General features: G+C 32.4%; 1 protein-coding gene across 1 annotated transcript; it reads right to left on the reverse strand.

Moving 5' to 3' along the window:
- Positions 1–480: 480 nt before the first annotated feature.
- On the reverse strand, positions 481–14,405 carry LOC127703951 (protein draper-like). The gene is made up of 8 exons (XM_052207988.1): positions 14,388–14,405; positions 13,236–13,247; positions 10,218–10,317; positions 8,856–8,999; positions 8,154–8,288; positions 4,097–4,228; positions 1,196–1,307; positions 481–496 (listed from the first exon to the last, which is right to left on the reverse strand). The coding sequence occupies exons 1-8, from the start codon at positions 14,403–14,405 to the stop codon at positions 481–483; spliced, it is 669 nt and encodes a 222-aa protein (XP_052063948.1).
- Between the last annotated feature and the right edge of the window lie 7,820 nt (positions 14,406–22,225).

The raw sequence follows: 22,225 nt of genomic DNA on the forward strand, positions 1-22,225 counted from the left end.
TATGTACATGTTTTTAGTTTTATTAGTGGAAAGTAAGACCTTCTGTTATAGAGACAGTTCAAATAACTGTCCATTCCTGAAAAGTTCCAAGGAATTGACAGTTATTTCGACCTTCGCTAAATCAAAATAAACCTTGAATAATGAAAACAAAACTTGAGTATCTAAAATTTCGATTAATTCTGTTTTTTCATTATTCCTCATCATCATATCGGAGCATTGAAGTTTATAAAAATCCGCATTATTACAAAAAATCTCGATTCTGTCTTTTGTTTCATTAAATCTTATGAAGAACTGCTCTGTAATCTCATTAAAACAATTCAAAATTAACGTCGTCATGTATATAGCCGATATAACTGTAATATTTACCACTTGACATAAAACAAACAACAGTCAATGAAAGCTACTATGTTACGCGTTTCTATCGAAAATGAATCTTAAACCCCGCATAACTTTTTTAAAGTTGCACTGTTTTAATTTTCTTCAACCTCCTAAAGGTCTGTAAAACAATACCGTATAATGTTCATAAAATCTTAAACATGTGTTAATGGGAAAAAACCAACATGTGTGCATATTTTTTTGGTGGATAATGTGTTTTTTTTCCGTTTTATAAATACTTGATGTAGAATAATCTAAGAAAAACTATCTAGTATACCTATGACAATAACAACAATAAAAGATATTAACGATACTTTAGAATATGCACACCACTGAATGTTCACTATTTTCTAATGGTTTTAAATGCAACAAACGTTTTTGCTGTACGTAATCAAAATACAGCACTACCATAATTTTGAAAGGATGATATACTAAACGGTTCATTTAAAACAAATCTTTCAGTGATGCATATTTTTTCGTTAGTTTTTATTATTGGATTATATAAATGTGATCAACGTTCCAAAACAATTCAATTGTGTGTACAGTTCATATTTTGTAGATGACCAGAAGAAGAATGACACGAATTGGATAGTACTCGTTTTTACCCGCTTGGATATAATCTGTGATATTCAGCCAGAAATGCATTGCAAAAAAAATATCAATTATGAAACTGTCTTAATTATAATTTTTATAGAATCTTAAGTGTACTGTGAATAGTTGATTGCGGATATTGTTGTTGAATCTTAGTGAATCAATGTTTGCTAACCTTAACACACATGATGAAAGACCAACATCGTTAGTATTTTGAAGGTAAACTTACCTGTATATAATAACTATTATTGCCACAACAATTAAAATAACAATTACAGTCGCTATGCCTCCTCCTACTGCTGCACCTGAACTGTTGTCGTTGGGCATAACCACTGCAGACACTGAAAACATCAGAAGTTTTTATCGTGGACGATAAAAGTATTTTTAACTTCTTCTATGTACATTTTAGGCACATTCATACAAATGTTTTAGCATTATCAAGCGGAATCATCAGTTGACAGATTTTGTATTCCGATTTGAGTATACTGTATTGTTTTATCACTAAAATTTCTAGGCAATAATGTTATTTTATTAAAACAATAAATAGCGTACTTGTTTCATGGTATTGTTCTTTCCCCATGATAGCTCTGATTATGATAAATGCATGAACTGCTTTTCTCCCTATAGCTATAATTATGATGCATGCATGAATTGTAACTGTTTTCTTTTATCGTTACATCTAGTATCATTATAGTTGTTATTATTGGATATTTGTTCAGAATAACTGTACAGTATACACTTCTATACATACTGCTGGCCTTAAATAGCTATGTATATGATGTTTAAATAGTAGCTTAATATCATGATATCGTCTTCCGGTTTCTGACTGACATGCCATAATAAAGGCAACAGTAGTATACCGCTGTTCGAAACTCATAAATCGATAGAGATAAAAACAAATCCGTACAAGTGACAAATCACTTATAGTTTTTTAAAAACTTGCTGCAAACGTTCAGACATCCAATGCTTAATAAACCAGATGTGTCCACCGTAATCCGAACCCGCTGTTTAACTGTGTAATACATTCATAAGCTATGAGTAGGCTGCATGAGTCCGATAACAGCCAACGTCCCAAAACGTTAACAGACATTATGAAATCAAAGCAATAACATCATACACATTACCTAGTATGAACGCTCTTTGAGTTTACAAGTAGTCATTGTGATACAATATTCCAAAGAATGGTCAAACTTCCATGGCTCACATAAAAATAGTCAAATCAAAATCTCGGTAAGGTATGGTCCACTACACACAATAAAAAAACTATCTTATTTGGTATGAAACCTTTCTGACAAATGGTCTGAAAGAAGGTGCAGAAAAGAGATCATGAAAGTATCACAGCTTATGGGCAAACGGTATCCAGGTATTAATGTGTATCGGAAAGTCGGATTAACGGATTAAGACTATTGCCATATCCCTCGCGGAACTCGAGGGGGACAATAGGAATGATATTTTTTTATATATCAAGGAAATTTATTTTCTCGGACAAATTCATCGGTAAAAGTAATCGAGTTTGTAACGCTTGGTATTATAATTACTCATTGAAGTTTTCAATTGAATAGTTTATAAGAAATGATATAGTGGTATCAAGTTGTTACATAAAACCACTTCACGACTATGGAAACCCATAAGAAAAGCAGCATCTATTTTATTTTTGTTCACAACATTTAGAAACCTTCAACATGAAGCAAACACTCTCAACTCACTGCAATTTAAAGCCGGTCGCTATCACCGCTAAAAGCGGAAGTTTTTTGTATATGTCAATCCTGCTACATATGTGCATTGATGAACACGGTTGCTGAATAATATCAACAAATCATAAATAAAAAAAAAAACTAGCATGAATTATTCGACAATCGCGTTTGAAATACAGTGAAAATGTAAGCATTTGGTTAAAAACAAAGAGAGAACATAACGATACATGTAAAAATACTCCATATGAAGCAGAGCCTGCATACAAAGTATATATCTCCCAATTAATACGATATTCCAAAGCTTGCGTTCCCTTTATGATTTCCTCGATAGATGATTGCTGCTTGCATGGGTTCCGAGTGATGAAGTTGAAGTTACCATCACGAGTTGGCTGCCCGTTTTGAAATATATGTGTCACAAATGACCACGGATATTTTCAAATTGTCGTAACCGCCATATTGTTCTCTTTTTCTTCGATTGTGTCATCAAGACTTATTACCGGATTTGAACTTGCACAATAAACACAACGACAAGTGGAGCAGGAACTGCGAACTATTCCGGACCATTTAAGTTCACCCCGGGTGTTGGTTTGTCCTGTTGCTCTGTCTGTTGTTTTCTATAAAAGTGTTTTGTGGCCTTATCGCTTTTTCGTCGTTTTTCGTTTAGCTGGAAACTACGTTTATGAACAGTGTAAACATAAAGTTATTATTTCGGAAAAAAATTGCACACATTGCAGGTGTAATACCACCAAATTATAGTACGTCACATCCGGTTGCATACGAAAAAGGGTCGAAAAAAAATATTCCCTTGAATTTGACAGTTGTAGGAAATTAATCCTACATTTCATTGCAGTAAAATATTTCTGAGTCATAAACATATATCTTGGATGTTTCAAAGCACCAATCTTTTTTTATTTGGTGTTTCTATAGAATATTTTGGAAATTTGATGTAACATGGTTTCTGAAGCTTGTACACAGGAAAATAAGGGTTGAAAATTTGATTGGTGAACTTCCAGTGATAGGTATTATCTTATATGCAATGAAATATTATGTGAAATTTTGTCTGTAGTACTGGAAAGGATAAAACTTTACTCATGCCAACTATTTCTTTATTTGAAACAAAGATAAATTCTGCATAATTTTTTTAAAAAGTGCAAATTTAACAAAGACTAATAGTGGAAAAACAATGGTGGTATTACACCTGAAAGGAAAGTCGCGTTTACAAAAACCAAAAACAGTAATAAGCATACCTTTTAATGGAAGGATGAAACAATCAGATGCTAGAAAAGGTCGCAATAAGCCAAGTGCAGCATAACTGTATACATTACACACTAGTTTAAGTAAATAAGCATGTATAAACAGATATATTGAGACACCGAACGCCATTAATGGTAGCACCTGATCTCAAAATTAGCCACGTATTTTTTAGTTCAACATACCTTCGCACTTAACTCCTTCGTATTTTTCAATACATCCATATGAACAATTGCCTTCAAATATTTCACATGACTGGTTGAGGCATGTTGTACACTCCCGTTCGCAATTAAAACCATAAAAACCATTGTCACATTCTGAAAGAGATTCTAAATTAAGTTCTTGTACACACATCACACATCAAAGATTCATAAAGATGCATTGCAATGCTTCATGATGTTATCTGAAAGGCCATATCAACTGTAGGGCGCGTATATTGAAATGCTTAAGTGTGTGCTTTGTTTTCTGTACAGTCGTTTGTTTCCGACTTATGTGTTTGAATATCCCTTTGGTATCTTTCGTCTCTCTTTTAAGAAACGAGTGATGATAATTATCTACAAAACTATTAATTGGTTAAACTAGGGAAATCGCAAACTTCCTTTGCGATGACATTTAGAACAAAGGCTTTTAAAAAACGAGAACTTTCCATCTGAAATGATTCAAATATGTCACTAATTTCAATCTGTTGCTTAATGAAAATTATCTTTTGATACTACTTTTGGAAAATCAACAATTGAACAATGCAACAAATGAGTATTTTTCATTGAAAATTATTCAGAATCAAAACGCTCAAATTCCAGGAAAGACATTAATGCGACTATCAAAATTTGACAAAACGGCAATGCAAAAAATATCATACCGCGCAAAGATGATTGCAGTCACATGAAGCGAATGCAAGTTTGTTATTGGCGAAATTGGACAAAACGTTTGAGATCAATAATTTCTGGTGAAGATTAATGTAGCAATGTGCATCGGAAACATTAAAAATAGTCAACTATAAATGTACATTGTAACTTAACAGTTTAATACAACCTTTAACTCGAACTCACATCATTTTAACTCGAAAAAGAAGTATAATCTTAGTTTTTTTCATCAACGTTGAGTCATGTTTAACTTTTGATTTTAAACCCGACAATCAGTTTTGAACAAGCTTATGGGATCCAAAAACAAGGCCTTGGTTCTTTTAGTTTATTTAAATCTAGAACAAAAACTATATTCTATCTCCCGAATTTTGTGTTCGCTTTTATTAGTTCCTGTTTGACTAGTGACACCTGTCGCATTTCGTATTGTAAAATGCAATTTATAGTAAATGATAAATCAATGGTTACCTTTTGTAGGTTTTATAACAAGGAAGATTCAATTCATAGAGGTATCTTTGTCTAACCTTTGACATTTCCAGATGCATAAAATATCAGAACTTTTAAATGATCTACCATTAGAAATTACCAGAAGTTATATATAAATGCGATTTGTTTTCAGGATAGAGGACTGTGACCGATGGAAACTACAAAGACTATGAAAAATTGAAGATTACAACGCATGGACTGAAATGGGATTGCTCTGTCGGCACAGATGTACAATTACTGTTCTACAATAGTTTCACTCGTCCTGATTCTCATAACAAGCGCACAAATCCTATAATAAGTCGCATTTGGTAATACAATAAATATGAAAAAGGGCAGGTCTATGTCTACAATAAATTGCACATATTCGTAGATCTCTAAGAACTATTCGATAACCTTGTACAAAATCAAATCATCTAAGAGATATCTCATTGGTCCCTTGTTCGCATAACATTTGTGTAGCAGATGTAGCAGATGTAACCAGTGGTAACCGCCAAATACAATGTCAAGTACAAGACAACTTTTAATACGGACCTCAATCGGAAACTATCATGACCTATCCGTATATCTTTGAAAGTGCACCGCTCAAATTACGTCCAATATGTATATATAATACATATATATATATCAGACCAACAATAAACCATAAGATGATAAGCACGATTTTTGCTTATGAACCCGCAGGAAAACCTATGTCATATTTTTCGAATTATCAAGGAAGCAAGTACAATATAATTATCAAAATATAATCCGCTTCTTTTTTTTAAACCAACCATTACTCTGTTTTGTTCATTTGAAATGCTTAGGCTGGTATTGGAATACAAACAATGTTTAATTTGTCATTGAAAAGTGTTTAAAACCCAATTCTGGAATTTGCCAAAGACTTGCCATTTCAATGGACAAACTTTTTTGATTTGCCAGGTCGACAAGCATTGGTTTACTAAAGCAAGATTATTTGATTAAAATATAAATACGGCGATTTGTGATAATGTTCAGTTATCATATAAATTGAAACAGTAAGGTACGTTATAAAGAAAAGGCACAGGAAACGAGGTTAAAGGAAACTCATCATATATTCCAGTATTAAAATTATGTACTTCAGACGCGCGTTTCATTTACAACAGACTCATCAGTGACGCTCAAATCAAAATGTTTAAAAGGTCAAATAAAGAATGAAGTTAAAGAGCATTCAGGACCCAAACTAAAGAACAGTAGTTATGGAATATATAAATTGAATGATTGATTGGTGTTTAACGCCACTTTCAACACGATTGTGCTATTTCATGGCTGTCAGTTTTTATTGGTGGAGGAAGCCGGAGTGCCCGGAGAGAACCACCGACCTTCGGTAGGAAATATGACAATCCTAGTCAATTAAGATTGGAGTCAAGTGCACCTGCCCCGTGCGGGATTCGAACTAACAACCTCAGAGTTGACAGGCTAGTGATGCAGTAGTTCGACTACTTTTTGTTCTCTTGACTACTTAGACCACTCGGCTACCGAGGCCCCTGAAATATATATATATATAGATAATTGTCATGTTAACATTGCTTTAATCTATAGCTGCCTTTGAACTGTTGTGGAAACATTTGAAAAGCATAGCCTACCACAGTCATGTAATTTGTAACAATCATTCAGGTATAAAAAATGTATTTTCTTATACACTTAGCTTCATTACGCAATTGTAATTTAAAGGCCTGGATATTAAAATATGTTTGGAATCAAAGGAAAAAAGTAGAGATATGAAATTTAAAAGAAAACACTTCTTACCGCTTTTCGATGCCTAATGCGGAGAAAGATATGCTTACATGTAACAGTCCAGAGCACATTAAAAATCAACCCGTATTTTTGTAGGATGCGTGTTGCTCAGTCTTTTTATATATTGTTTTGTAAAGTGGTGTATATCTTTTAGTCGTTATTATGTTTTTTTGCCATGTTTTTTTTTCAATCCCTCTACGACTTCCTTATATCAAACGTACGCTAAATGTTATGTAGACTGATGAGCATATGTTAACTTTAATGTAGATTCATAACATCACCGTTTAACAAGTTTCCCTTGCGTGTTGTCATATTATATTAACATCATCAGTTTAAAACGAGTGGTAAACACATTGTACGATAAATATACTTTTTCGGGGATTGTTGTTTTTTTTAAGCTATAATATATTCTTTACGTAGGAAAAATAAAAAGAGCAGGTTCTCCTCAACGCATATTAGACATTTCAAATAAATTTTCAAAATTTATAAAAGTTATACCAACATGATGTTATAAATTGCCAAATGTATGAACAGAAAGAACAAAACAAAATTACTACTCAATCCGTAATATTTTTTATTCTTCGTGGAGATTTTTATTATGATAAAGGCATCCGATTAATTCATATTTCAATTTGATACCACTAAAGAGAAATAGATTGAAAGTAAACCCAGTGAGGTCTGATATATTCTTCATTCTCCCACAAGGCGACATACCAAAAATAAGAAACACAACAGATGAATAAAGAATACACAATTGAAAACTTTTCGTCGAACATACACGCTTCAAGATATGTTTGCAAAGCTTGAAACAGTTTTGGTACATGACATACTGTTTAAAATGATACATTGTATGTCAATACATAATTAACCAAAAAGAAAGAAGATAACTTTAAAGTGACTTTATTTTGTGACGCTGTAATTTATTGGTATTGCCAAGGTTTTTGAAATGAAATTTACGCAACGTTTGGAAATTTAAAGGTTTTATGTTAATACCTATTACATAATTGTTTTTACAATACAACTTAATTGAAACGGTGTGAAACTAACTGACGATATATTTTGTGCAGAAAAGGTGTTTCAAAGTAGAAAGGTTTGTCGCACTAGTGTTTGTCATGTGGTTCAGCATAAAGGAATTAAAGCTTACCGTTATCACATGTTTCACCATGCCATCCTTTTGCACATTCTCTATTATAACAATGACCATTGAACTTGTTGCAAGGTAAAGCGCGACAGTTACATTCCTTTGCACAGTCTTTCCCAAATTTCCAATCCTCGCATTCTACAGATACAAAATAATTATATGTTATACGAAAAATATTAATCTAATTTGTAATGTGTTGACACATTAAAGTTATTCTTTTGTTTACTAGAACTCCTCTTCCCGCCCCAAAATAAAGATGAAAAAAATATACATTCATACAATAAATATTTTTACAAGTTTGGTTAAATTGTCGCGTCTGATTTGCAAATAAATATTTCGGAATATAATCCTTGGACCTATCCATTTAATCATTAAAGATTTCATCCAAGCTTTTTCTTTTGTTGAAGTTCGTGTTAATCAATATCAGTATCTCATTTCTGTGTGTAAATATGTCAATTTGTGTTGTCCTAGAATCAACTGGATGATAGGTAAGAATCCATTCATACATTTGTAAATTGGAATACATGTGTAGCCTCTGTGCATGACATAATTATGATCGTATTTCAAGGTGGCGATAATTGTCGTCTTTTTAAAAAAAACAGTGCCCATTTAATGATTTGTTTATAGCTACATAATTTCATTTTAACAATAGTTTCGTCTATCACAAGTGATGACCAGTTGTTTGACTACTCTGTTTATGCATACCCTGATTGCAATTTTGTCCTTTGACAAAACCTGGCTTACATCCACTCGAATTATTGCATACGCCGTTAACTTTGTCACATTGGTTTGATATGCATCCAAAACAGATCTGCGAACAGTTAATACCAAAATACCCAACGTCACATTCTACAATGAAAACATTATCTACTAGTAATAAAAGTTTTGCTTGTAACTGAGAATAAGGAAATTACTGCCTGCATTCATTCATCAATTGATAAACACGCGAGATTAATGAAAAGACTTTTTAGATAAAAGTTTACTTTTGACAATTGAGAGTCGAGAGTCTAGAGTTGAGACATTTAAAAAAGGGATCATCTCAAAGTATGATTTTACAGTTAACACTACATAACCATATTTGACATAAGCGGTCATCTCAGACGATTTTAATTTTAAATTATCATAAAATCCCCCCATCCTCAGAAACAATATACCAACTTCATTTGCATATGGGATATACATTTCCTAACTCATTCGGTATTCAAGAGATTGTAGCTGCTACTCAGACTTTATAAAACGTCATCACTGAACAGAGAGTTAACATTATCAAAATTTAATTATCTTATTTCTGTTTGTTATCAAATAAAAATTAATAAAGAGCATCATTATGCAAACATCAGCATTTTCCAAACATAAACGAATCTTTTATTATTTCAGATATATTTCTAGTATATTTCTAGATGACAGAGGGTATCAAACAATATATAATATTAATCATGTGTACTGCTGTACCTCGATTTTTTACATTTTTACCTATTATGTCTGTTTGTTTTGTTCACACATTGTTGTCAATATAATGGAATTTCATGCGACTGTCATACAAGTGAGAGGTTAAGCTAACTATAAAACTAGGTTCAATCCACCATTTTCTACATAAGAAAATGCCTGTACAAAGTCAGGAATATGACAGTTGTTATCCATTCGTTTAATGTGTTTGAGCTTTTGATTTGAATTTTCTCGGCGTTCAGTATTTTTGTTATTTTACTTTAGATTAATTTCGAGCAGTGTGTCAAAGTCAGAAGGAAGAAGGCAAAGTGACAATATAAAAATAAGAGGCGAACAAAAATGACACTAAAATAAAACCAAGAATATTGTAGATTTGCATTGTTGCAGGCAACCTCTATGATTCCAAAAAAAAATATTAACAAGTTTTGAAGTTTGCGTTATAACAATGCCTAAAAAAAAAATAATGCATTTGTAATAATCCCCAGAACAGTCCGTCTTTAAAGCAATGTATTACATAGAGACATCTCAGGTGAAATTTAGAATTTATTCATGCGGATTGCTTATAGTTGAAAATAAATTGAAACGATTATGTATGATAAGCATCAAGCCAATTAAACAAACCTTTTGTACAATTGTATCCTTCCCATCCTTCATTGCAACCTGCAGTACACTCGCCTGATACGTGATTACATGGTTGATTAAGCAATTTGCAGAACAATGCCTACTACATTTACTTCCAAAGTTTCCATAAGCACAGACTGTAGAAAAATATGGTCGATTTAGTGTTGTTATCGAAACATTGTGTCATTTAAGCAATTAAAAAAACTGTAAAATGATTCTTTAAAACACGAACACTTTATATCCTAGGGTTTATTCATGATACTTTTGCCAAGAAGCAATGTTTTATCAAATTGTGTTTATAATCCCTGTATCATACACATACGTGTCAAGAAACAAACGTGTTTAAACGATGCAAAGGGACTATGTTATTTCGAAGTTTTGTTTTAAATCAACGCATTTTTACCTGAATCATATCTTTCATATTTTGGTAAATGCTGAACAATCTCGGCTTATATTTTTCACTATGAATATTGTAGCTATTTGGCTTCCCTTTTTCGATCAACAATGTTTTGCATTTAAGTCGAAAAAATGAGTTTGTTTTGAGTTAGCTGTCATTAATCATTCATTACATACTATATTGCCCCCTTTAATCAATCCATAGATGTGCAAATGATAAAAAATATGTTCAGCTCTAATATGTGAGTAAAGGATATATATTGAGAAAACTGCATGACAGGATTTTACAATAACATTAATATATTAACCAATGTCACATCGATAACCAACCCATCCATCTAAACAACCAGATGTACAATGTCCTGTATCTAAGTCACATGGTCCGTTACAGTGGCAAAACTTTTCACAATTGTCTCCGTATCTTCCTAGGGGACACCCTGTGGACAACATGAAACATTGAAATTATTATAAAATTGGTGTTTGATCTAGATAGTTTACTGTAATAACCATCTGTTTGCGACAAGATAATGCATGATATAAAAGATATATAATCGGTTTTAAAAGGCTTGTACTTCGTGTATACATATTATGATTATATTCTGTGATTGAAAACATTCTTAACTGTTTTTATCTTTTATATGTCCTCTTAAGTTCTTAATTGTTCTAATATTGTGCATGTCTCTGAAATCTTTGAATAAAAGAAATAGTAGTAGTGAGCATGAAAATAGCAGCATATATATGGTAATTTCTGCAAAATGACAGAATCTCATATGTCAGTTACACTTTTTGTACAATTTACTCATTTTTTGGATGAAGTAGAATATTATAAGTTTATCGCTTTACCGCCAATTTCAAATTCACACACATCAACTCCACTTGGTGCAGGTGGCAAATATATAATATATCTACAAACGGCATATACATTAATATCCTTAGTTGGACGTTGACCCTTATATAGCAGAATGCCATTAACCCATGCATCACTGGTATTGGAACAGTATACTATATCTTCACCCGTTGTTACTGTTGCATCTGTAAGAAATAAACATACACTAACATCCCTGTAAATACTATATTCTACTATCCCGTTTGTAATAAGTTTTCTAAAGGTACAAACGTCTTAACACAATATGTGAATATATAAGAAAATTTAGTTAAGGTTTTTGCTATCGAAATCCTTGACTAAATAATTTACCAGTAATAAATTAAAAAGATTACGTTCATTGATATTAAAAATGTCAGACACGGGATGAGCAGGCGAAGTGGGATTTATAAAAACCGTTAGATGGGTTCAAAGGAACATCACCGTCCAAAAAAGGAAAACTATCAATAGCAAACGAAAAATCAACGCTTTAGTGGTAAATGTATGTGTTTCGCCTGTAAAACTAAAATATCTAAATCTAGTAAAGGACAGGCATTGCTAATTTTATTTGATTTAGTTATAGCAAGTTCTTTTTGGGTCAATTTCAACAGTATTGTTATAAAATTTCTTGATTATTTAACAACAACATATCATCAATCTAACTGTAAGTGTTGTTGAATTGATCATTTAAATGAAATATAGGCGGTAAGTTTATTATCTAATTTATTAACTACAGTCGGCACACCTCGGCAGATTTAGTTAGATCTACCAAATTGTGCCGTTTGTCCTAAACTGTAAATTTATATTCAAACAATTTATCACTTCAAAAGAATAAGTAATCTTATTCTGGATACATGGAAACAATGTCGTATTCTGATAATCTATAGCCCAATTGTTAGTAGTAATAAAATGCTTTCTGACTATTTTCTGACAAATGTCCAAATAATTTCTTACCACCAAATGTGAAATAAACTGTAGTTACAACACTCAAAGATCCAGTGTCGACCTGTAGGTAAGAACCTGATCCGGTTGTCATGGAGCACAGACCATTTGTCCGGTTTCCATCAATGGCCAAACTTGCTGGATGATTTGGTTTAGGTTGATTTTGCATGGCTGTCCCATTGGAAGCTAAATTATCTGTGACATAAACAATTTTATCAACACTGTATGATACTTTTGTCAGGAAAATGCTTTTATTTAACATTTGCGTAACCAGCACACAGTTGCTTTCTTCAAACATGTTTGATATAAGCAATAGTATTTAACAATTGAATAATGAAGAACATTGAAATTTAAAAAAACATAAAAAAAAAAAATCAAAACACAAAACACAAAAAATTTTTTTATTAAAATACCTTTAGAAGTTTAAAAATGTTTTAATTGTAATTTGGTTTTCAATTTCAAAAAATTAATATCGAAGTATGATGTATATGTCTATAAAGAGGATAAAAGATTGTAAAACACATTTTAAAAATCAGATTTACATAAAGCTTCTATTCATTTTATATTAATTTTCATTTTAATGGTAACCACTACTTGCTTTCTAAAAAAAATTAGAAGAAAACACCTACATTTGTTACAGTACTGTCCGGCTCGTAAAGCTATGCATCCATCAATACAAGCACCTGTATTTATATCACATTTGTTATTAAAACAGTTATGTTTGTCACATCCCCAGACACAAGAACCGTTTTGAGGATAGCAATTATTGTCTATGCATGTTGCTGGGCATAATTCCGTACAGTTTGTGCTCCATGTACCTTTGAAGCAGCCTACAATAAAAATTATGTTAGTACTAATATGTACAAAATTCATATTTCATGTACAAATGTATGCTACAATCTCCAAAAAAATCATTTTCCTTCTAATCTGACTGAAATACATATCTTGTGTCATTGTATTGGTAGAAAACGATCTTACAACGATCAATCTGATACAAAATTCGGAAGATATTTTCAGACATAAATATATATATATAATTATGACTTATTCAAGTCCAATGTTTAACAGTAATGTCTGGAAAATAATTTCTTTCGAAATATTCCTTGATAACTATAGTATACATTTACGACAGAGAATATACGTAATATGAACTAGACATATATTTATTAAGCTGTTGAATATGTTGATAAAAACGTTCTCAAATAGGATATGCACCTGTTGATAAAAAAAATTAAGTTATTTCGTAAAAACAAGACGACGTATTTCCGTTTATTGAAACATCGGTGGATTGTGGAATGCCTGGTACCAAGTCAGGAATATGACAGTTGTTATCTATTCGTTTGTTGTGTTTGAGTTTTTGATTTCGCCATTTGCGTAGGGACTTTACGTTTACAATTTTCCTATGTGTTTGGTATTTTTGTTATTTTACTTTTTGTTCAATCAAATAATATATTAACATAAGAAGGGTGTATAACAAAGCAACCAAGATCCAATACAATATAAAACCTTTCCAGATAAGATTACAGTCTACCGCGCGTCTTGTGTCAGTGCTTATGCCATGACTTAGCGGAATGCCGTTTGTCGGTGCAATTATTTTGCCATTCAATTTTTAAAATTAATTAGATGTTCAAATTTATTAATCAAACAAGTCTTCACAAACCCATGTAAATAAATGTTTTCCGATACTAGAAAATGGTCCCTTAAATCTTTGCACAACCACAAATGTTGGAGAATTCTTCTTCCTATGAATTCCATCACATAACGATTGATTCTTACATAAATACTGTTTTGTATACGTTTGAATACGTTACCATAGATTGCTACGTAACACAATTCCACATAGCAATTTTTTTGATTTCTTCTGTTGACGAAGTACATATTTTTGGCCAGCATATTACAAGTAATGTTCTGAGTAATGTTAGGCAAGCCTGTTTTTCCTAAGTCTGTGTAGCAAAGACCGCTTTTGTTACTTTCATCAGCGGTTCCATTCCCTAGATACAATCGAAACTGATCCATACGAGATCCAACTGTAAATTAGAATCAAATGATAAATGACAAACAATAATATTAAAACTGGAATTAAAAACGGTCTATAAAGATTTCAAACTTACATTTTTTGTTGTCAACATGATATTTTATCAAACAGAAAAAGGATAGAGAAAAAAACGACACTTTTATTGATAAAGTGAGTAGTTGTTCTTGCTGCTCCTTATAATTCTTGTAGATATTTACTATTACTAACAAATCTGAATGTCAAATATTTGCAAATATTAAATTTAAAAAAAAACAAAAATGTATATTATATTGATTAATGACAAAGATATATTTTTTGTAAATTTTGTGCAGAAATCTCAATTATGGGGATACTATAACTTCATTAATATATTGAAAAATATACATTTGACTTGCAATGTCTTTTTTTCTATAGTAAAATAGAGTGGATTAACAGCTTGATTCAAAAATATTTCAATGACATCGACATTACTTGAATTATGTATGTTTGTTCAAAACATATTTGTGGGGTCATTTTTTTTTTTCTCGTCTTATTAAAGACAAAATAGACATAAGGAGATAAGATACGATTCCAAATTAGGCAACTACTAACATGAGACCAACGGATAAAGATGATAACAGCGATAGGTACGGCCTCTAAAAATAAGCAGAATCAATATTATTTCATGTCGACTGAGATTTGCTGACTTCTAAGGTATTGATACCCACGAAAACGTCCACCAGCTTTGGCATCGACGCAGTGTTTGTAAAGCTCATTTAGGATAGCAATTCGGATAATTATACAGAATGTCAAAAAAGGCGATAGTTGGCAATAATAAATTTTTGTTCTTATTGTTTTCGATATAACATGATTTGAAATTGTTAAACATACATATTATGAGCAATTTGTTTACATTTCCAGATTTCAAACAAACTCGTTTTTGTGTGTAAATCAAATTACATAAACTGTTTGATAAATGAATTAGGTATTGACAATTCACTTGGAAACTCAACATATACCCCCACGACACGTACCAAGGAGGAAATCCTGGATAATCATAGGTCTGTCCTATGTTCCTTTGGAACCAATGATGAAGAATCGGATTTTCCTTCACTGTATTGGATACCTAAACTACATAAGTGTCCTTAGAAACAACATTATATTGCTGGGTCTTCCAAGTGCTCCACGAAACTCTTGCTAAATTATTAACAACAATGTTATCAGCAATCAAAGCCGAGCTTTTAAGTTATTGTGAAACTACCTATTCTAGAGGTGGCGGGAATCAGATGTGTATTCTAAAAATACCAAAGATCTTTTAGAGTAGATACAATCTAAGACTCTTTCTTCTTGAAATAGTATTAAAACATTTGACTTTTCAACACTTTACACAAGTATTTCCAAAATGCATGATCAATTGAAAGAGTTGGTCCTATTTTCTTTTATAAAAGATAATGAAGTACGTAAATACAAGTTGCTTGTATTGGGGAGGGATACTTCGTACTTTGTTAAAAATCACTTCCTTCAAATAATAAATTCTCTGATACTGACATTATCAAAATATTTGATCTTTTGATTGACAACATATTTTTTACGTTTGGAGGACGTATTTTTCAACAAACAATCGGCATTTCCATGGAAATCAACTGTGTTCCTTGTCGACACTTTCCTTTGTTCATTTGAGACAGGAACTTCTTGAGAAAAGAAATTAGAAAAAGAAAAGAAATGATTTCAGCTTCCCGATTGTGAACTTTCCATTACAATCACTAGGTTAATGGTTTAATGCCAATATTTGTGTAGTCTTGTCCCTGGGGATATCAACAGCCCAGTAGTAGGCACTTTTGTTTTAAATAAATTGAAAACAACAGGTTTAATAATTTCATGCGTCCGAAGCGCTTTTCTGGATTTACCTTCATCAGGAACGCTCAAAGCCAAACATTTGAAATCCGAGGGATGTATAAGTACCGAAACAGTTGAAAAGCTATATGACAAAAATACCTAAAATAAATAGCCAAATCCATCTAAGGTCAACTTTGCTTGAGGGAGTTGAAACCTTAGTTTCTTTATAATTTCAAAATTTATAAACGGGCAATTTTAGAAAAGGTTGTTATAAATCATGTCAATACCGAAGTACTGACTACTGAGCTGATGATACCCTCGGGGACTGATAGTCCACCAGCAGAGGAATCGACCAAGTGATGTAAAAAATTGAAAACAACACGTTAAATAATTTCATGCGTCAAAATACAGTCATTTTCTGCAAAATGTTGACTAACCAGCTTTGTAATTTGTGACGAGTGTCACACTAAGGACAGGAAAGAAATTTAAACTGGTTCGTGTGGTCCGATCTTTAGGGACACATTTCAATAAGATTAAGTTCTGGTACAAAGACCACCAAACCTTTCTTGGCAACGTTTTTTCTATTTGGCGTATTTAAGGGTCTCCCACAAATTCCCTTCTCGGTTAGTTCGACATCTGTTTGGATCGGTTTTGATCGTTATTAACTTTTACCTCGAAGAAATTACGAACGTTGGTGTTTCAATACTCATAACCCAAAAGTATGTTAAATAGTCCCTCTTAAAAGTCAGAGCCTAGCCCAAAAAGTCAAAAATGTCTGGTAACATTTTCCACCGACATAGTGAGAGCCCGATCCCTTTCTGTCGCTTTTTTTCCCCATTCCCATATGTCTTTCTTTGGGCTTTCGAACTCGTGGCATTGGCAATTAAATTGTACTGTTAATCGATGTTACAACGTTCAGTCAGCTTATTCGATTAATGAATGAACTCAAAATTAAGGATAGGCTATGTCGTATATGTCCCTTATTAGTTGTTTGATTTTTCATGACATGCCTATGTTAGGACACATAAAATGTATAACGCCTTCCGTATAAACACATCGTACGTAGGGATAACTCTAGTCAGAGTCAATCACACGAAGACTGATACTGTATGATTCATACACTGTTTTCATTCGCAGGGGCGACGACATTTTATGGGTTGATCTTGTACCATTCGGTATGACTCATTAGGAATAGCGATGTGTTCGTGATTTTATAGGGATAGGATTTGTGTTTGACTCAAATGGTGTGTTGTCATCTGTTACGAATAGATAACGTCAATTAGGGATTGTGGTGTCAAAGCACCATGGAATTTTCTGTTGACTTTATCACCTTATAAAACTGAAATTAACGCCATGTCTAGAGTACACAGTAAAACAACTGAAATAGTATACATGATTAAGATTGGTATGTTTTAGGTTATTTTTCAAGACCTTTCGGTATTTTGACTGTTTAACAGTACATGTCTTTAACACAACAAAGTATTATTATTGTTTTTTTTTGCCATGGCATTGTCAGTTTCTGTTCCACTTCAACTTAAAACAAAAAATTCTCTGAAACTGACATTATCAAAATGTTCGATCTTTTGATTGACAACATATTTTTTACTTTTGGAGGACGTGTTTTTCAACAAACAATCGACATTTTCATGGAAACCAACTGTGTTCCTTGTCGATTTATTCCTTTATTCATATGAGACAAGAACTTCTTGAGAAAATACATTAGAAAAAGAAAAGAAATGATTTCAGCTGCCCAATTGTAAACTGTCCATTACAATCACTAGGTTAATGGTTTAATGCCAATATTTGTGTAGTCTTGTCTCCGGGGATATCAACAGCCTAGTAGTAGGCACTTCTGTTTTTAATAAAATACAGTCATTTTCTGCAAAATGTTGATTAACCAACTTTGTAATTTGTGACGAGTGTCACACTAAGGACAGGAAAGAAATTTAAACTGGTTCATGTGGTCCGATCGTTAGGGACACAGAATAATAAGATAAGATGCAGTTCTGGTACAAAGCCACCAATCCTTCCTTGGCAACGTTTTTCCATTTGGCGTATTTTAGGGTCTCCTACAAATTCCCTTCTCGGTTAGTTCGACATCTGTTTGGATAGGTTTTGATCGTTGCTAACTTTTTCTTCGCAGAAATAACCAACGTTGATGCTGCAGTACACATAACCCCAAAGTATGTTAAATAGTCCCTCCTCGTAAAATTCAGAGCCTAGCTCAAAAAGTCAAAAATGTCTGATAACATTTTCCAACGACACAGTGAGAGACCGATCCCTTTCTATTGCTTTTGCTTCCAATTCCCATATGTCGATTCTTTGAGATTTTGAACTCGTGGCATTGGCAATTGAATTGTACTGTAAATCGATGTAACAACGTTCAGTCGGCTTATTCGATTAATAAATGAACTCAAAATTAAGGATAGGCTATGTTGTATACGTCCTTTATCAGCTGTTTGATTTGTCATGACATGCCCATGTTTGGATACATAAAATGTATAACGTTTTCTGTATAAACACATTGTACGCAGGGATAACTCTAGTCAGAGTCAATCACACGAGGACTGATACTGTGTGATTCATACACTGTTTTCAATTCGCAGGGGTGACGACATTATGGGTTGATTCTATACCATTCGGTATAACTAATTAGGAATGGTGATGTCTTCGTGATTTTATACGGATAGGATTTGTGTTTGACTCAAATGGTGTGTTGTCATCTGTTAAGAATAGATAACGTCAATTAGGGATTGTGGTGTCAATCAGTCCCCTTCGAAAAAAGCACCATGGAATTTTCTGTTGACTTTATTACCTTATCAAACTGAAATTAACACCATGTCTAGGGTACACAATAAAACACCCGAAATAGTATACATGATTAAGATTGATATGTTTTAGGTTATGTTTCAAGACCTTTCGGTATTTTGACTGTTTAACAGTACATGTCTTTAACACAACAAAGTATTATTATTGTTTTTTTTGCCATGGCATTGTCAGTTTCTGTTCCACTTATAAGTTTGAATATCCCTTTGGTATCTTTCGACTCTCTTTTGTCATGTTTGTTATAATATATATTTTCCCTGCATCCATTAAACCTGTTTAATGTTTTGTCAAGGATTATAAACTCCTCTTTCTTGACATCGTGTTGATGATGTTTGAAATCAGGAAAAACCAGGGTGAACTTCCTCTACCACTTTTCCACATTTATTAATTGCCCAAGCTGGTCGATAATCCGTTTCTACTAATCTTAAGTTTTCGTTATAAAAAATGTTATATTTGTAAATTACAAGTTCAGTTGAACCAACATATATCAACTACGATAGTTGTTTTTACAAAGAGAAAGAGGCTTTCGTTTTATGTATATAAGTGGAACACATTACGGATGTATTAAGGTCAGGTTTAGGAATTTTTGTCAGATTTTGGGACTCCTTGGTTGTTTTCCTACGATACAGGGTAAAATATTTTGCCCCATAACATCCAATTTTCTTTTCATAAAAAACTTCAATAGCTCATAAAAGGTCATTTACTAAAATTTAAGCAGAATCAAGATTTCTTTTCTTTCGATTTGAGACCCATATAAACCGATGCAAAAATAAGGTTCAAGTCTGAGTTAACCTTTTCACGCAATTTCAAAAACAAATATCTCGAAAAGGAGCTCCATAACCTATCAAAATTTTCAATTATTTTGTTCCTGAACTAATGCTCTTCTGGTTTATAGTATCAATCTAAAATTCCAATTTTTTTTTTAATTTTACCTTGGTACATCCTAAAAGGACACAATCTTATGAGAAATCGTTAGAACCTGACAAAAAAAGAACATTTACGTATTGTTTTGGAAAAATAAAAGGCGATTTTCTCTACAAAAATTAAAGTTCGTCCACATGAACATATAACGTGACTTTACAAATTTTATCAATTCAATGGACTAAATGAAAAGAAAACTCTTTAATACCAGCATGATAGACACATAGCCAGTAATACAATGCAAAATAATAATCTAATTTAATCCTAACATAAGCTGAAAAAGAAGTGTTATACCAAAACCATTTAACTCCAACGTAATTTCAAAAAGAGAAAGTCAAAACTAAACACTCGGCAAAATCAAACAACAGAACGGCCGGAAAACAAAATGGTTTGGGCTTTCTCCGAAGAAAATGGTGGATTAAATTAGTAATTAGTTATTTTTTTAATATTGTAGCAACCTACCTTTCTAATCTTTCCATTGCTTGTTTTACAAAATTGAAAAGAAAGCGTTTCCGGAATTGGAAAGCAAGCGTTCTGAATGTACACCGTGATATTGGGAAAACAGATTTAAGATGATCAACAAATTGCGCCTCCTCGTCCTGTGAAGAAATATGACTCGCAGTGTCTGTATTGGTATATGGTACTAGCGTGGAACACCTTTCATTGATATTCCATCTTTGAAAGCTGGTTGCATTTGTTAGAGTTGTAGGTGTTTATACTTTTGCATGTTTTGTTTCTCTTTATTTTGCCGCCCCCTCCCCCCCCCCCCCCCCAAACAAAATTTAAAAACAACACAAATGAAACAAAGGAAATATACAAAATATGATAACAAACCAATAATTGGAAAAAAAATTCACTGTGATTTTTTGTTTTTTTTATTTATACAAAAAATATGTTTGGAGCTAAAACAAAAATGGTTCAATTAATGATGTTGAAAAAAATATCATTGGCCTTCAATGGGAAAATGTCACACGACCTATAACTAAATGGTGACTCATCGTTCGATATGTCAACAATGTTGCTGAGGAGATTTTCCAAATAGCTCAACGAAATTCTTGTCACGGAATAAAACGGAAAAAAATAGTGGAAAAAGGCATTTTACAAACTTGTTTGCAAGAAAAGGAAAAACTAACCTTTTTCTTTTTCGTATTGGTAAATTTATGTATGACTTCACGATTTAAATGGATATTCCCCAGTGTCACGAACTTGTCAGCATAACGAACTTGTAAGCAAGTGAACAATTTATCAGTGATGTTTCTTATCTTATTTTGACAAATTTTAACCAAATTGGCTGCTTAAGGCGAATTTTTATTTAACTTTATCACTTTCGTTAAAGATTGAACAAAAAAAATCATCTTTTACTTTTTGTATATCTCGTAGCTAATATGTTTTTCAATATTGATCATGTATAAATGATCAGTTCTCAGACAGATGCAATAGTTATAAATGGACAATTTGATTGTATTTTAATCACTGGTTAAAAATGTATTATATCATCATTTTTATTTAGCTTCTAACGTGTGTACGTATTTATAGATCCCAGGCTTTCATATCCTTAAGTTTGAGCGTTCCTGAAAAAGGTTAATCAAGAAAACACTTCCGACGCACCAAATTTCTTACGTGCTTTACCATTTTGTAAATTTTTGATGAGGTGATATATCATTACCAAAATTAATTAATTAACAACTTTAAAACAAAAAGTATCTGCATATACGATAGAATATTGATTTTCATAAACAATGTACTTTTTTTTTAAAGAATAAAACAAATTATTAGATAAATCAAAATTCTAGTTTAAAGCCTACTTTGCAAATATTTCTTTTATTTGCTTAATAGATATAAGAAGATGTGGTATGAATGACAATGAGACAACTCTCCATCCAAGTCACAATTTGTAAAAGTAAACCATTATAGGTCAAAGTACGGCCTTCAACACGGAGCATTGGATCATACCGAACAGCAAGCTATAAAGGGCCCCAAAAATGACTAGTGTAAAACCATTCAAACAGGAAAATCAACGGTATAATCTATTTAAAAAACGAGAAACGAGAAACACTTATGAATCACATCAACAGACGACAACCACTGAACAACAGGTTCTGACTTAGGACAGGTGCAAACAAATGCAGCGGGTTTATACGTTTTAATAGGCGCCAACCTTCATCCTAACCTAAAACAATAGTGCAACATCACAACATAGAAAGACACACTGTAAAATATCAATTGAAATGG

Source organism: Mytilus californianus, unplaced genomic scaffold (genome assembly GCF_021869535.1).
Source record: "Mytilus californianus isolate M0D057914Y unplaced genomic scaffold, xbMytCali1.0.p SCAF_57, whole genome shotgun sequence".
Taxonomy (NCBI): Eukaryota; Metazoa; Mollusca; class Bivalvia; order Mytilida; family Mytilidae; genus Mytilus; species Mytilus californianus.

Excerpts from the sequence above, each read along its gene's own strand:
- LOC127703951 (XM_052207988.1), bottom strand. Across the intron at positions 9,000-10,217 it reads AGGATACAATTGTACAAAAG|AATGTGACGTTGGGTATTTT; the intron begins GTTTGTTTAATT and ends TTTTCATTGTAG. Across the intron at positions 8,289-8,855 it reads AGGACAAAATTGCAATCAGG|AATGCGAGGATTGGAAATTT; the intron begins GTATGCATAAAC and ends TTGTATCTGTAG.